General features: G+C 45.7%; 1 protein-coding gene across 3 annotated transcripts in view; it reads right to left on the reverse strand.

The window, feature by feature from the left end:
• Positions 1-1,724: 1,724 nt before the first annotated feature.
• Positions 1,725-17,031, reverse strand: part of DYTN (dystrotelin) — a 45,682-nt gene continuing 30,375 nt past the window's right edge. For 2 of the 3 annotated variants that reach the window (XM_075934356.1, XM_075934357.1), the window contains 6 exons: positions 14,066-14,211; positions 12,201-12,369; positions 9,830-9,900; positions 7,887-8,046; positions 3,143-3,644; positions 1,725-2,301 (listed from right to left, as the gene is read on the reverse strand). In XM_075934356.1, the coding sequence (XP_075790471.1) occupies positions 2,198-2,301; positions 3,143-3,644; positions 7,887-8,046; positions 9,830-9,900; positions 12,201-12,369; positions 14,066-14,211 (1,152 nt within the window). In that variant the 3' untranslated portion in view covers positions 1,725-2,197. The remainder of the gene's footprint in view (positions 2,302-3,142; positions 3,645-7,886; positions 8,047-9,829; positions 9,901-12,200; positions 12,370-14,065; positions 14,212-17,031) is intronic. The other variant, XM_075934358.1, reaches the window with a different exon arrangement.

Consider the following 17,031-nt stretch of genomic DNA (forward strand, 5'->3'; position numbering starts at 1 on the left):
ATCCCTCATGGGCAGCAGAGGAGCCGTGTGCAGCCTGTCCCTTCCTGGGATGTGCGCACACAGTTGCAGCTTGCTGTGGTGTGTGTGTGTGAGCAACTGCTTCCTTGCACATGCAGGCATGCTTATGTGCTGTGTGCAATGGTCCAGGGCGTGTGTGGGGTCATGCCTGCACCCTTGCAGCTAGCCTGCTTGCAGCTGGCTGCGCACCCCCTCCCCGCTGGGGGCAGGACTTCTGTGGCCAGGCATGAGGCTTGCAGCAGGCTCCCAGGCACGTGGTTGCACGTGCAAAGACTGCAGCAGCATGTGCTGGCCTAACAGCCTGTGAGACACTGTGTGCCCCCCCCGCCATGTGTGTGTGTGCGTGCGTGTGCACATACGTGTGCGCACCAATGTACCTGAAGATCCGAGGCGGCCTGGGAGATGTCCAGGCTGGCAGGAACTGGCTCTAGGGACAGAATAATGGTTCTGCTGTCCTGATAGTCGTCGTCATCCTTCTCCTCCTCCGTCGGGGGCTGGACCTGCACCTCTGGCTCCTCCGCTTTGGGTACAGGCTCCGGAGCCCTGGAGTACAGGCTGCTCCATCCTGGAGTCCACCAGGATGAAGGCGGAAGAGGGTTCCCCTCTCCAGGATGCAGTGGAGTTCCCTATAGTAGGGGTAAGTGTGGGGTCCTGCCCCTGAGCGCCCCCTCCACTCCGCCGCCCTCACATATCCCTGACGGCGCTCCTTCACCTTGGCCCGGACCTGGTCCATGGTCCGGGCAGGGTGACCTTGCTCCATCAGGAATGTGGCCATGTGGAAGTAGATCTTGGCTCTGCGCCTCTTTGCCCGGGGTTCCTGGAGCAACTCCTCCTTGTCCCACAATTTGAGGAGGGTCATGATTTCTCCAGATGACCAAACTGGGGCACAGCACTTGCTTCCCCTGGGGGGGGGAGTGGTCCAGGGAGCCCTGTGGGTGCTCCTTGGCAGGGTCAGGGGGGTCTTGGGCACCTGCTTGCTCTGCCATTTTCGCCGACAGAGAGCCACACGGCCAAGGCACCTGCTGTGGGCAAGCTTCCTGCCAGAATGGCTGTGCAGGGTGCCTGCAGTTTTAAGAGGGGCCAGCAGACAGGAACAAGAGAGTTGTGATTGCCTGCTACTGAGCATCCAAGAGGCCACCCGTGTTTTGTCCGGGAGGCCAGTTCTTGTGCAAAAACCCCTCTGGAGAGTCCACAGACCTTTTTGCGCAAGAGCTGTAGCACAAAAAGGAGTTACTCCTCGTGGGGAGAGGAATGACTATAGTGCAAAAAGCCCTCTGTCCTGCCATTTTACTGTAAAAGTTCTTGCACAAAAATGCGCTTGAAGTGTGGATGCTCCACTGGTTTTTGCGCAAAAACCTTGTAGCGTAGACATAGCCTCCATGTACAAACACCACCCTTAATTATTGTCAATGTTCTGAATGTGTTGGAAATATATTCAGAACTTGTTTGCAGATGACTCTGCGACTACACTTGCTAGTAACAAAAGAAAAACAAACATTTTTCTTTTCTAGTGTTCAAAGTGCTTTGAGTAACATTAAGCTCTTTAACAGTTCCAGGTTTATTTTTATATATACATATTAAGTAAGGGAAGGGGCTTCTAAGAAATGAACTGCTTCTAATTTGTTCATAGATCTTCCTTCTCACCAATTAAGTCGCTAATTTAGAAAAATGAAAACACCTAACTGTCAGATATTAGAGACAATGGGCACTTGGAGAAGATGGACAACTAAGGATTTACTCCTTCTATTCCGTGCTTCTCAAACTGATGCAATGTGGATAGCTTTAGCTCACCAGTCTCATTGATATGTTATCTGCCACATGTGCATGTGGGGGAAAGAATACCGCTTCCCAAAACACAAGCAATTATCAGATATTATAGTAATGAAAAGATAGTACAGGCCACATCATCAACTGTGTATGATAGCATAGATTCACTGAAGTCAATGGAAGCATATTGATGTGCATTGGCCAAGACGTGGCTCTATATTTTCTTTATTTTAGGAATAGTCTAGGAATACATGGTACTTTTCGAAGGGAGAATTCCTTCTCTAACACCACAGAAGACTCCATTCCGTTAGATTACGACAGTTCAATATCTGAGCATCTTTAGAGATGACACATGGCTGTAATTACCTGGGCAACAGTACAGTGAAGTAGTAAGGCTAATACTGGCATCCCATTACTTCCAAGCTGGCAAAGTCACATGGTTGATAAGGTCAGAGAAGGACCTGCAAACATGCCCAGATGTGGAGAGCAGATTGTGCTTTGTAGCAGACTGCTGAGCTGGAAAAAAAAGAACTCTTTCAGAACACCTGAATGCAGCAAAATCCCTGAATGACTCTCAAACTCCAATTCAAGGTAACTGTGGAGGGGGGATAAACGGCTTTATCCTCTGGCTTTCCTCCTTATATCCTCATTACTGAAAGTAAGGCTTGCTGAAAGTGCCTTGGCCTGGCATAAGGCTTAATAGAATGTTATTGATTTCAGAATATAAGCAGTTTTAAATGATTTTTAAATCATCCTAGCTCATTTTTACATAATTATTTTATCTTTTCTCACATCCAACTTCCCTCTGCCCTTGAAAACCCATCCACTGTAATGCAGATGACCTGTGAATCTAGCCACTTCTGGTCAGAGAGAGACCGATTACTACAGATTCTTCAGAATCCCAGGTTACTCCCTGGGAACACTGAGACTGACTGTCTGCCATGAATTTCAGATTTCCCTGTAAAAGTTCTCTGGTAATGTTAAGGGTTAGTTACTGTATGTCTAGAAACAAAAGACACTTACGCAACAAATCTCATCAAATTAAATTCAGATTGATGAAAAACAGCAGGTGCCATCATTACTATGATGGGACTCCTGCAAAAAGGAGATATGAAGGCACATCCCCTCTTCTGAAAAATGGATGTGAACTTTGTGGCCGTCCTTTTTAGACTAATTTTGAATCAGTGAAAGAAATTCAGATGAGAATTCAAATTCTTGGGGAAGTCAAGAAAATGAGCACACACTTCTAGGGAACAAACCTGCTGAACCTCTGAAACATTTCCAAAAGTGAAATATAATGACAGAGAAAGACTGAACAATATTTGCTCAGTACAGGCTCTGACTTTAAAATTCTTACCTGGTTGCAGTTGGAGACACAAAGCATCCTTCAGCTTCAGCAGTAGCTTCTTAAGTTCCTCCTCTTCACTCATCTCCTTCTCATTAAATGGCACTTCTGCTGCGATGGGACTACAAGCTCTGGGCATAATTCCTTGGGGAAGGTTGCTGGCATTTTCAGGTTGTGATTTCCCCTCCCAATCTGTCTGAGGAATCCCTTTCTCTTTTGATTTTTCATGCTCTCTCATTAAGGGATTGCCATTCTGCAGGAGTGTTGACCCCAAAGCAGTGCCTGATGATCCTGGGTTCATTGCTACTGGCTTAGTCTGTGTCTGTGGTAGCTGCCTTTTTTCTGCAGAGGAGCGAGACAGGGACTTCCACTCAGTGCAGCTAGTGGGCATAGGCTTTGCCAAAGCCGAATCTGATCCACTATGAAGTTTTCTTTCCTCCCACAGGTCCTCACTTTTTGGCATCATATTTTGGAGCAATACAAATGAAGACTGGTTTGGTGGCTGTAACATTGCCTAAAATGAACACAACACAGGAAACCTTTTTTTTTACAAAGCCTGATACAAAGGCCATTAAAGAGGGAGGATGGTCTTGTGGTTAAAGAACTGAAATGATATTCAAGAGATCTGGTTTTAGTTCCTTCCCATCAGTGAATCTCCATGACTTAGTTTCCTCACCTCTAAAAAGAGGATAATATTGTTTCCTTTATCTGTTTTGTCTAATTATAGAATCATAGCATCATAGAACCATAGACCTGGAAGAGACCTCAGCAGGTCATCAAGTCCAGCCCCCTGCTCTAGGCAGGACCAATCCCAACTAAATCAACCCAGCCAGGGCTTTGCCAAGCTGAGACTTAAACTCCTCTAGGGATGGAGACTCCACTACTTCCCTAGGTAACCCATTCCAGTGCTTCACCACCCTCCTAGTAAAATAGTTTTTCCTAATATCCCCTCCCACCACAACTTGAGACCATTGCTCCTTGTTCTGCCATCCGTCATTACTGAGAACAGCCTCTCTCCATCCTCTTTGGAACCTCCCTGCAGGAAGATGAAGGCTGCTATCAAACTCCTCTCACTCTTCGCTTCTGCAGACTAAACAGACCCAACTCCCTCAGCCTCTCCTCATAAGTCATATGCTCCAGCCCCCTAATTATTTTGGTTGCCCTCTGCTGGACCCTCTCCAATGCGTCCACATCCTTTTTGTAGTGGGGGGCCCAGAACTGGACACAATACTCCAGATGTGGCCTCACCAAAGCCGAATAAAGGGGAATGATGACATCTCTAGATCTGCTGGCAATGCTCCTCCTAATGCACCCTAATATGCCATTAGCCTTCTTGGCTACAAGGGCACACTGTTGACTCATATCCAGCTTCTCGTCCAGTGTAACCCCCAGGTCCTTTACTGCAGAACTACTACTTAACTGGTTGGTCCCCATCTTGTAACAATGCTTGGGATTCATTCGTCCCCAGTGCAGGACTCTGCACTTGTCCTTTTTGAACCTCATCAGATTTCTTGTGGCCCAATCCTCCAATTTGTCTAAGTCACTCTGGACCCTATCTCTGCCCTCAAGTGTATCTACCTCTCCCCCCAGCTTAGTATCATCTGCAAACTTGCTAAGGGTGCAATCCATCCCCTCATCCTGGTCATTAATAAAGATATTGAACAAAACCGGTCCTAGAACCGAACCTTGGGGCACTTCGCTAGAAACTGACCGCCATGCTGACAAGGAGTAACGTGACAAGCCTAATTCGAACTACCTACTCCATGCCGCGTGTAGCCGTGGGCACGGAGTCCGCACTAACGGGGATTTAAAAATGGCGGCGCCCAGCAAGATGCAAATGAAGCCCGGGATATTTAAATCCCGGGCTTCGTTTGCAACTTCGAATGACTACATTAACCACCCTAGTTCGAACTAGGGTGGTAGTGTAGACATACCCTCTGTCATCTGACACCACTGAGAACAGCCTCTCCCCATCCTCTTTGGAACCTCCCTTCAAGAAGTGGAAGGCTGCTATCAATCCCCACCCCAACTCTTCTCTTCTGCAGACTAAACAAGCTCACTTGGAAGAGGGGAAAGTAACTGGGAACAGTCAACATGGATTCACCAAGGGCAAGTCATGCCTGACCAGTAACTTTCTATGATAAGGTAACCAGCTCTCTGGATATGGGGAAGGCAGAGGACATGATATATCTTGACTTTAGCAGAGCTTTTCATATGGTCTCCCTCTTGCCAGCAAGTTAAAGAGCTACTGATTGGATAAATGGACTATAAAGTAGATAAAAAGCTGGCCAGATTCTCGGCCTCAGTGGGTAGTGATCAATGGCTCGATGTCTGGTTGTGGTTGGTGTAAATCAAAATGCCCCAAGTGTCAGTTCTGGGTCTGGATTTGTTCAACATCTTTATGACTTGGATGAGGGGATGGATTGCACCTTCAGCAAGTTCACAGATGGCACTAAGTTATTGGGGGTGGGGGAGGAGGTAGAAGTGCTGGAGGGTAAGGATAGGGTCCAGAGTGACCTAGACAAATTGAAGGATTGAGCCAAAATAAATCTAATGAGGCTCACCAAGGACAAGTGCAGAGTCCTGCACTTAGGATGGAAGAATCCCAAGCAGTGGTACAGGCTGGGGACCGACTGGCACTGACTGCAGAAAAGAACCTGGGGGTTACAGTGGATGAGAAGCTGGATATGAGTCAACAGTGTGCCCTGGTAGCCAAGGCTAATGGCATATTAGGATGCATTAGGAGGAGCATTGCCCGCAGATAGACAGAAGTAACTATTCCCCTTTACTTAGCACTGGTGAGGCCACATCTGGAGTATTGTGTCCAGTTCTGGGGCCCTCATTACAGAAAAGACAGGGATGCACTGGAGAAAGTCCAACAGAGGGCAATGAAAATGATTAGGGGGCTGGAGCACATGACTTATGAAGGGAGTCTGAGGGATTTGGTCTTAATTAGTCTACAGAAGAGAGGAGTGAAGGGGGGGATTTGATTGCAGCTTTCAACTGCTTAAAAGGGGGGTTCCAAAGAGGATGGAGCTAGGCGTTCTCAGTGGTGACAGGTGACAGAACGAGGAGCAATGGTCTCAAGTTACAGTGGGAGAGGTCTAGGTTGGATATTAGGAAAAACTATTTTACTTAGAGGGCGGTGAAGCGCTGGAATAGGTTACCTAGAGGGGTAGTATAATTTCCAACCCAGGAGATTTTTAAGTCCTGGCTTGACAAAGCTCTGGCTGGGATGACTTAGTTGGGATTGGTCCTGCTTTTAGCAGGGAGTTGGATTTGATGACCTCCTGAAGTGTCTTCCAACCCCATGAGTCTGTGATCCTCAACTATGAAGACTGATGCAATGAACTGATTGCAATTTCTGCTCAATGGTCTTATTCTCCTGAAGTGCTCCTTTAGCATTGTCCAATGGTTCTACTAGTTGTTCTGCAAACTTCCTGCTTCTAATGTATTTAAATTTGTATGGCTATTATTTTTTGAGTTTTTGACTAGCTGTTCTTCACATTCTTTTTTGTCCTTCCTAACTAGGATTTAACTTGCACTTTTTAAAGGATTCCTTTTTGTCTCTCAGTGCTTCTTTTACTTAGCTGTGTTCAGTGTATTGTGTCTTATTATATTGTACACAAGTTTCATTTCCCCAATTTTCAATGTCTCTACTTATTGTGATTTCAGTCTCAAGATGCAGTATGGGCACCTCTACACAGCAGAGCTAAAGCTGAATTAAGCTATGCAACTTCAGTTATGACAATGGCATAGCTTAAGTCAAAATAGCTTAATTTGGCTTTTGGTGCAGACTACACTGCAGGAAGTCAAAGGAAGAACACTCTTTCTCCGACTTCCCTTACTCCTCATGAAATGAGGGCTATCATGAGTCAAAATAAGAAGTCCTCCAGCACAACATTATTTCAAAGTAATGGCTTGTAGTGTAGACACGCACTCTGTTATTTCAGAATAACGTTAGTTATTCCGAAATAACGCTGCTGTGTAGATGTACCTTGTCTTACTGTGCCTGTAAAAGGAGGAAAACATAGTAGCTCAAGATTTAAATTTCAGGAAAATGATTCTAAAAGAATTTAACTATGAAAATCAAATTGTGTGTGTGAGAGCATCCCCCATGCAATGTGTACATGCATATTTGTGTGTGTGTGTGTGTGTGTATGACTCATGCAAACAAAGTGTATATATATCCAACTATAAGATGAGATGTATTTGCATGGCACATGAACTAATATTTTGAAGTGAGAACATCATTTAAACTTTAGAAATCCAGGGTTACTTTAAATGGATCAGAATTAAAATGCTCAGAAAGAAAAAAGCCAAAAAAAGGTATTGATCCACATCCAGGAAAGCCTTTCTTTAATTACCAGACTAGATCTCTAATTCTTATCACTTGACAAGATTGTTCTTTAGACAGAACTGTCCAGTCTTGCTTAAGATGTACTGAGCAATTCTTTTTCAAGACTTTTTTATGGTTAGAATTTCTCTAAGCATGCTCTCACTCATCATCATTATTATTATTTATTTGTAGTGCCTGGAGCCCCATTGTACAGCCTCTAGCACAATAAGCCCCTGATTCACAAACACAGAACAAAAAGAGTCCCTGCTTACAATCTATCTATGTACCTGTATCTATAAGACAAGAGACAACAGGGGAAGTACAAAGTAACATGAGATAATTATGGTGTGCTTGAAAAACAGTGGTCAGAGTATGCCAATAACTAAATTGCTACAATTCTTGATGCATTTGGTCTACCTTTATTTCCAGTCTCATTTGCTGCAGCTCTGCCTGCGTGCTTTCATGGTTTGCTATCAGGACTTGGAGCAATGCTTCTTGTTGGCAGGTTTTGTCATCCTGGGTGTTGTGGAGGAGCAGCATCTTGTCTTTCCATTTGTTTAACTGCTTTCTGAGATACCTACAGGCAACAGAGAGGGTCCACATTTACTGGATTAAATTACCTTCCATGAAAATTCCCTTAAGCAGGGTATGAGAGAGAACAAGTGTTGCAGCGGGGTTGGTGCAAAAGGGCCATAGCACAGGCATAAGAACCTTTCCATTCCGGGAATACCCCAACGCAGGGGCTAGTATTCCAAGAGCTAAGCTGTTTCCATAGCAAGTGTAGGCACAAGGTACATTCTAGGAAGCCCAAGACATGGGAAGATGGAAAAGGTGCAGCCAGGGTGGTACTGGGCAGTGTTCCCTCTAAGATTTTCCATCCGTGAGCAGAGTGAGTTTTGTTTTGTGCACCGATATTGAGTCATGTGCACTTGTTTGGACGCGCCACCATGGCATCCAAGTTATAAACCTCTCCCGTTCCCCCTCTGCCACAATCCCTCCCATCCTCCCCTCACCCCATCCGCTCTGCTGCTGCCCCCTGCTGCCTAGGTTTATCAATTAATCTAGTCGACTGTTCTCATTTCCCCTCCTTGCTGCCCCTGTATCAGATGTAGCAAAGGAGGAGTAGGAGCCAGTGCTGGGGGAAGCTGACTTAAAAGCTGGTTCCCCCCAGCACCAGCTCTGCAGTGCCACCTGATGCCCCCTATCCGCCTGCTCCCGCGCTGCTGCCTTTATCAGAGTCAGCGGGGAGGGGGGCACTGGCGAGGCTGCAAAGTGAGCGGCCTCGCCCCCAGGCGCCCGGCAGCCCCAAAAGGTTGGGGACCACTGTTCTACTGTATGAAATCAGGGCTTCTTGCGCAAATACTCTGACGCTCCCACTCAGGGATAAGTCCTCTTGCACAAGTGTTCTTGCGCAAGAGGCCAGTGTAGACAGGTAACATCAATTTCTTGGGCAAGAAAGCCTGATGGCTAAAATGGCCATTGGAGCTTTCTTGCGCAAGAGAGCGTCTACACTGGCACGGATGCTGTTGCGCAAAAGCAAATCTTTTGCGCAAAGGCACATGCCAGTATAGATGCTCTCTTGCGCAAATACTTTTAATGGAAAAACTTTTCCGTTAAAAGTATTTGCGCAACATCATGCCAGTGTAGACGCAGCATAGAAGTAATTTCCAACTTGTATTCTGGAAATGATGGAATATTTTTGCTTGTATTTGTAGTAAATAAAATGGATAATGTTACAGTAGTCTAAAGGAAGACTATTTGTGTGAGATTTTTTTTTTTCTTTTCAGGGATGATAGGAGCAGAAATATCTTGCTTGTGTTCATGAACCAATAAAAATAGGTGCATTATTGTGACAATATTTAAAGGGATATAATAAGTGAGAATATATATTAATGAAGTTCTCTGGCACAGGCCTTGAGAATGTGAAAACAGAATAAGAGGCCACAATTAACATACACTGCATCTAATTGTATATATTGTGTACATATTACTGATCCATGTAAGGCCAGACTTTTCCCTTGTTTAAACTGGCACAGTTATTTTGACTTACATGGAATTATGCCAATTGATACCAGCAGAAAATTGGCTCATTAAATTGATGTCCACATGGCAGAATTAAGACTCTCTTAGCACTTGCAAGCTGTCTTATTGAACAATGCACATTAGATCTGTATCTCAGCATTTGACAGCTAGAAAAAATATCTGATGGATACACACATTGCACAAGAATAAAAACCCTTCTTGCTTTGTTCTGGCTTGGAGTTGGAAAGGAAGGGTTGTAACTGAGAGGTTATCTGGTTTTAATATTAAAATACTTATCTCCACTAGACTTCAGATTTGTTGTTAACACACCTACCCACCTCTTCTCACTGTGAAGGACTCTGATGGATTCATGAGCTTTTAACAATTCTGCCTTGATAGAGGCTATTGTCTAGAGAAGAAAGAGAAAATTCTGTTTTGAATTTTACCATTGTGCTGCTTAAAATCATATTTACTTTCTAAACCTTGCTGTAATATTTAGGGCATGTCTCAATTTTTGCCTTGAGGTAACTGACTGCCATTAACTTGACATATTGGCACATTTCTAACAGATAATCTGGATACTTATCTATAGCTCATACTTTTCCACCATGCCTGGAAGCAGATCCTCAGAAACATGTAAGCATTTTAATTTAGAATATACCTGGTGTAACTGATATCTACCTTCTGACAAAACACGACTCGAGGACTTCCAGTCTGTGTCTTTTCAAGCAGAACTCAAAAACCTGCATGATGTCGGTGTGAAACATGAAAGGAGAATAAAGCTCCTCAGAAAATTCTCAGCCTACAGAGAAACTAAATAAGTCAACTGCCAGCATGACAAGTCTCCAGGGAACCTTGCCAGGTCTTGGAGGGGGCGGGGAGGAAAGTGAGGAGATTGTGGTGGTAGGGACCTTACCTAGCTTCATGCTCCTTTGTTGTTATCTTACTTTGTGCTCAGTGTTATCTTACTTTTAGGTACATTGCCAATCACAAGAACAACACTGATCTACAAAGCCTGAGTTAGGGGATTAGGCTCCCTACACAAAGAATGGAGCTAGACTGTAATTAACAAACCCAAAAACTAAGGGCACATGTACGCAGAAGAACCAAACTCAAAATAAGCTATGCAACTTGCTTGGCTTAAATCGAAATAGCTCATTTTGACTTTGGGCATGTCTACATAGCACTTATTTCAAAATAGAGCACTCTTCCCCCGACTTCCCTTACAGAAGTCGGAGCCTGTTATTTCAAATGTATTTAAATTGAAATAATGTGCTTGCTGTGTAGACGCGCACCATGTTATTTCAGAATAACTCATGCCCTAAGTGGGGAGCTGCCTAAAGCTAGCCAATGAGATATACTGACAAGAAGGGTGTGTGGAAATGTCTATCTCTGTGGCTGTGTCTAGACTGCAGGTTTTGTTTGAAAAATGTAGCCTTTTTTTCGAAAAAACGTCACCTGCATCTAGACTACAGCCGCGTTCTTTCGAAATTAAATCGAAAGAACGCAGCTTTTCCTTCGACAGCGGTACTCCTCATTTCACGAGGAAGAACGCCTTTTTTTGAAAGTGCTCTTTCGAAAAAAGGCGTTCTTGAATGCAAACAGGGCTTTTTCAAAAGAGCATCCAGACTGCCTGGGTGCTCTCTTTCGAAAAAGCGGCTCACTTTTTCGAAAGAAGAGATTGCAGTCTAGATGCTCTTTTTTGAAAGAAGCTCTTTCGAAAGTATCTTTCGAAAAAGCCTCTTTCGAAAGAGGCATGCAGTCTAGACGTAGCCTGTGAGAGGGGTGGTGCTTATCTCTTTCTGGAGTGAAGGACTCAAAGTAGTTTTTGCTAATTGCTGGGGAGAGGCTCATAGACCTCTGGTTCAAGTGCCCCCTTCACCTGATAAAGAGAAGGAATCTGCTCTCTCCTTGCTGAACACTCGAATCAGTGGGCACCAGGATATTCTGAGATGGGCTCCCTCAATCTCTCCCATTGAAGATGTTCCACTTTGTATAAATGAAGATTAATCAGGCTGGATGAGCTGAATAGGGCCTGACGAGTAGGTCACTGCAGGAGACCTGACATAATGACCGTATGTGGCAGGAAGAGGCCCAGGGAGGCAGCCACAAAGAGTCTGACAGAGCAGACTATTGCTGCTCATAACCTGGGATACCTGGACAGTCGATTGGGAGGACCTGTGTTTCCTTACCAGCCAGTGGAAGGGTGGCATGAAGCCCCTTGCAAGGGGAATAAGGACTGGAAGCCCTGAGAGAAGGGGTGTGAAGACCTATTGTAAGGACACTGGGACTATAATGTGTTAGTTTGTTTGTTACCTCAGAACAGGGGAAACTAAAATTAACCTGGCCAGAGGCCTCAGTTACAAGATGAAACAGACTACGGCGGGGCTAGAGCAACTGTCAACAGCATCAGCCAAGCTCTACTAGGAGGGTAAGACAATGGCGAGTCAACTCTTCTACAATCACCAATATTGAAATATGGCCAAGTTTTTTAAGGGATGACTCACAAATTTTCAGGTTCCCAGTTTGTTTTCCCCTACATTTTCCTGCCCGCTTCCCCCCCAGGGCTGAAGTTAACTAAGGGAACATCTTAGGTTCAGTATTTAATAGGCAGTCTGAAAGCTGATTGAGAATTGGTCTGGCTCTCCCCACACCTCTTCAATACTCAGCCTGATTTGTTCAAGATGGCTGGCTCTCTTTTTCCCTCACCTGAGCTGATGTCTTGTCCTGTACTGGTGCCCAGTTGTCATTCTCAATGTGCTGCACTGCAGGTGACTTTTCAGCTAAGTGCTTGGGTACCCCTGGGGTTGGTCTGTATGCTGGAGAGGCTAGATAACGATGGGCAGGCTGTGGGGAAATGCAGAGCTCTGCGGAGGGCCTGTACACCAGGAAAGAAAGCAAAACCAGGGAGAGGATGAAATGAGAAGCTCAACAGGAAAACTCCTAGGTGCCTTTCCCTGCAATCTAAAATCACAAATAAAACTTCTGTTTTGTTGGGAAGGATGAAATTCAGTTTCATTTAAGACCTGTTTGGTGGATATTTACAAACCGAACAGGCCAATTAGGCAGACAAGAACTCAGAATTATGAAGGGGTGAAGTTCAGCCCTGTGCAACGGGACAGCACATGGTTAAGAGACCTCTTCAGTCTCATTCATGTACTCAGGGCCATCCGGAGGGGAGTGTGGGGCCTGGGACAAACCCTCCCAAACAGGCTCCCCCCTCCTTCCACTCCATCCTTTTCCCAATCTCCATCCTTGTCCCTCTGCCCCCTCCCTCGAGCAACGTGGTTTGGGGGATTATGGAAGCCTGGTGTGGTGACAGCAGCAGGGGTCGCCTCCCCACCTTCCACTCACCAGGCAGGTAGTGGGAGCCTGAGTGGCACAGCAGCTTGCTCTGCTCTGCCATGCCTCCTCCTGGCCTGCTGAGCCTCGCTTCTCCACAGGTGATGGGAACTGGAGCTCTCTGGGGTGGGGCACTCTGCCCCCTGCTCTGCTGAAAAGCCATGTGTCTGGGGGGGGGAGGGAGATGACACCCGCTGCTGCTGCCTCTGAGCCAGGTCCCTGTGATACCCTGTCCCTCCCAACCATAGGATGGTAGAGGCCAAAAACAATCATAGCTCTAAAGTACTGCAGTGGACCTTCAGGGAGCCAAAGGGAAGCTTTTTCTCATACCTCAATAATTTGAAAAACCATGGGTCATTCAGGAATGGCATTAACAGACTTCGGTCAGCTAGCTGGGTCTAAAGGGCACAGAGTAGCCCCATTGACTTCACTGGGTTATTCACAGTGGGAAGCACTGTCTGGTAGTGAGTATTGCAAAGCTGGGCCCAAGAGTAGGTGTGATAAAATATGGCACAACGAGCTTATGGTAGGAAGGATAGAGGGAGAGAAAACAAAATAAAATTGTGCTTGTTTGTGAATAGTGCTCATAATTTTAATTCCATCTTTATTGTTTATTTAGATGGCTACTAGTAAGGCCCCTAGCACCATCATATTCAAACACCTGTAGAAGGTTGCTGCAAAAAGGTCACTTGCCTTCCAGTTCATTGTTTCACCTGTTCTGCTCCCAAGTATCCCACAGGCTGATGGACGACCACCCCCAGGGCCACTCCCCAAAGGAGGGGATATGGTATAGTGTAACTGACACTCCAAAACTTCATGCTCACTTGTAATATGGTGATGCCTCAGGTCCACTTTAGGAAAGCTGCTAATGAGCCACTCCGGTTTGTTTACTTAACGGTTCTGCAGCTACTTTGTGGGCATAGTATTTTTATGTTATGCAAAGACTTATTCAGATGAATGATATTTTTTTTAAAGTATGGAAAGAAGCTGCTTTTCCCATGCCCTTCTATTTTGTAGTCATCGTTTGTGTTTTATGGACTGATCACTGATCCATATTTCATTCATCAAATCAGTCATTTACTTTATAGGCTCAGCTTGTTTTCCAAATTGTTTCTATTTTAGTTCTTTTAGATGGAGGTAGTGAATGTGCTGAAGCTAGGTCTGGTCTCTTTAGATTCACCAGATAACATATATTTATAACAATATAAATACCCTGGGACTGACACACTCACAGTGCTTGAGCATGACGGAGGGAGGAGATTTCCCAGAATATTTCCAGTGTCTGCCTTCTTTGAGCCTCCTTTCTTCTGCAGCGCTCGGGAAGCAGGTTGTTTCTGACAGTGCGAAAAAAGACCTTTGCATTCTCCTTTGCTGACATCTGCTGGAATAACATGCAACAGAGAAGGGAGTGGAATTAAAACAAGCATTGCTCAGAAGTCAGTCAACACAGTCCCAGACAAAGCTAAATGATGCTATGTTCTTCCCTCTATCCACTAGAAAGAAAATGTAACTGTAGACTTTTGTGGATGCTGACTAACTTTAGTTGTTCTTCCCTAGTTTGCCTGGGAACTTAAAACCGAACACTCACCCTGATTTTGTTTTGTAGATAGGAATGAACCTACTGCCTCTCCAGTGGTTATTTTAAAGTGTGTGCTTGAAAGACCATAAGGAACCTAGTTGTCCACCCTCCTGCTGTGCAAAGTGGGTGTAAAATGCTGCCATTCTGATCTGGGAGCACTTCATGCTCATTATGCACCTAGTACATCTGTATGGACACTGGGCACATGCAAACAGGAAAAAAAATGCAACCCATGTGCTGTCTGCTCATTCCTTATACTGATTATAAAACTACCACAAGGTGTCACTATAGTAAAGAAAAATAGCACTGACATTTCCCACATACCCCCTGGGGGTTTTGTAAACAATGGGCTATATCAATTTAGTAGCCATTTATCCTGCTTTCACTTGAGCTATTGAGTACTTTCTGAGCCAAGTAAAGTCTGTGCTCAGTTTGGCTTAAAGAGTAAGTGTGCCAACTGCTTTCAAAGGCACCTTATTTTCTAATGACCACACACCTTTAGACCCTAATTCTGCAAGCTGATTTCATAAAAACAAAAACAGCCCTGGGTCAGACCAAAGGTCCATCCAGCCCAGTGTCCTGTCTGCCGACAGTGGCCAAAACCAGATGCCCCAGAGGGAGGGATCACAACAGGTAATCCTCATGTGATCGCTCCCCTGTCACCCACCTCCAGAGAAACAGAGGCTAGCGACCCCATTCCTACCCACCCTGGCTAATAGCCATTGATGGACCTAACCTCCATGAATCTATCTAGCTCTTTTTTTGAACCCTGTTAAAGTCCTAGCCCTCACCGCATCCTCTGGCAAGGAGTTCCACAGGTTACCTTTGTCTCATATGGCTTTCGGAGACCACATTGATTTCAGAGGGGCTTAACGTAAGAACATAAGAACGGCCATACTGGGTCAGACCAAAGGTCCATCTAGCCCAGTAGCCTGTCTGCCGACAGTGGCCAGCACCAGGTGCCCCAGAGAGGGTGGATTGAAGACAATGATCAAGCGATTTGTCTCCTGCCATCCCTCTCCAGCCTCTGACAAACAGAGGCCAGGGACACCATTTCTATCCCCTGGCTAATAGCCTTTTATGGACCTAACCTCCATGAAATTATCTAGCTTCTCTTTAAACTCTGTTATAGTCCTAGCCTTCACAGCCTCCTCTGGCAAAGAGTTCCACAGGTTGACTACGCGCTGCGTGAAGAAGAACTTTCTTTTATTAGTTTTAAACCAGTTACCCATTTACTTCATTTGGTGTCCTCTAGTTCTTCTATTATGGGAACTAATAAATAAGAGGAAGTTACTCACTTCGTGCAGTAACGATGGTTCTTCGAGGTGTGTCCCCGTGGATGCTCCACGTCTGGTGTCGGGCTGGTCCCGGCGCTGCAAATCGGAGCTTGCCAGAGCTGTGTGTGGCCGGACCGCGCGCACGAGCCGGTTTCGCGCCTTTCATCTGCCACGCGCGGTCCGGCGCCCGCCAGTTCGTCTCACCACCTATCTGAAAGACAGAAAGACAAGATTCCGAAGCAGGGAGGAGGGCGGGTCATGGAGCACCCACAGGGACACACCTCGAAGAACCATCGTTACTGCACGAAGTGAGTAACTTCCTCTTCTTCTTCGGGTAGTCCCCGTGGGTACTCCACATCTGGTGACTCCGAAGCAGTAATCTCAGTTAGACGTGGGCTTCAGAATCAGGATTCTGAACGCTAGGCAGCACTGCTAAGGCTACCGCTGAGTCAGAGGAGAAGTGCTGAACAATTACATAATGCCTTGAAAAGGTGGCAGTAGAAGACCAAGTCACCACCTGGCAGATGTCCCGCAGAGAGACTCCTTTCACGAAAGCTGCAGACGCAGCAACTGCTCGTGTTGAGTGGGCCCTAGGCTGTGATGTGAGCGGCTTTTACAAATAGTATAGCAAGTCGTAATACAAGAGACAACCAGTTTAGAAATATGCTGGGCTGATAAGGGCATGCCCCTAGAAGGCCCTGATGTTGAAATGAAGAGGCGATCCGTCTTACGCAGAGTACGGGTTCTATCTATATAGAATGCCAAGGCTCTACGAACATCCAGCGTATGCAGAAGAGCATCACGCTGAGAGGTATGAGGTTTTGGATAGAAACATGGCAAAATGATTGGTTCATTTATATGAAAATCTGTGCAGACTTTAGGTAGAAAGGCTGGATGAGATCTCAGTATCACTGATTCTGCATTAAAAACTGTATAGGGAGGTGTTGACATCAGTGCGGCTAATTCGCTCACCCTATGTGCCGATGTTATGGCAAGAAGAAAGAGTATCTTCATTGTAAGCATCAACACGGGTACCGTGGCCAATGGTTCAAACAGCGGTCGAGTTAGGACATCAAGCACCAAGTCAAGACTCCATGCAGGTGGCAGAGGCCTACGTGGTGGGTTAAGGTTAGCCAATCCTTTGAGAAATCTAGTCATCATGGGATGGGAAAACACCAACTTGCCTTCAACGGGGTAGTGAAAAGCAGCTATCGCCGCCACATGGACTTTAAGTGATGAGATGGAGAGTCCAGTCAACTGTAGCTGGAGGACATAGTCCAGTAACACATGTAGTGGTGAAACAAGAGGGTCTAGAAGCTTAGGAGCGCACCAGCGCACAAAT

Source organism: Pelodiscus sinensis, chromosome 7 (assembly GCF_049634645.1).
Source record: "Pelodiscus sinensis isolate JC-2024 chromosome 7, ASM4963464v1, whole genome shotgun sequence".
Classification (NCBI taxonomy): Eukaryota; Metazoa; Chordata; order Testudines; family Trionychidae; genus Pelodiscus; species Pelodiscus sinensis.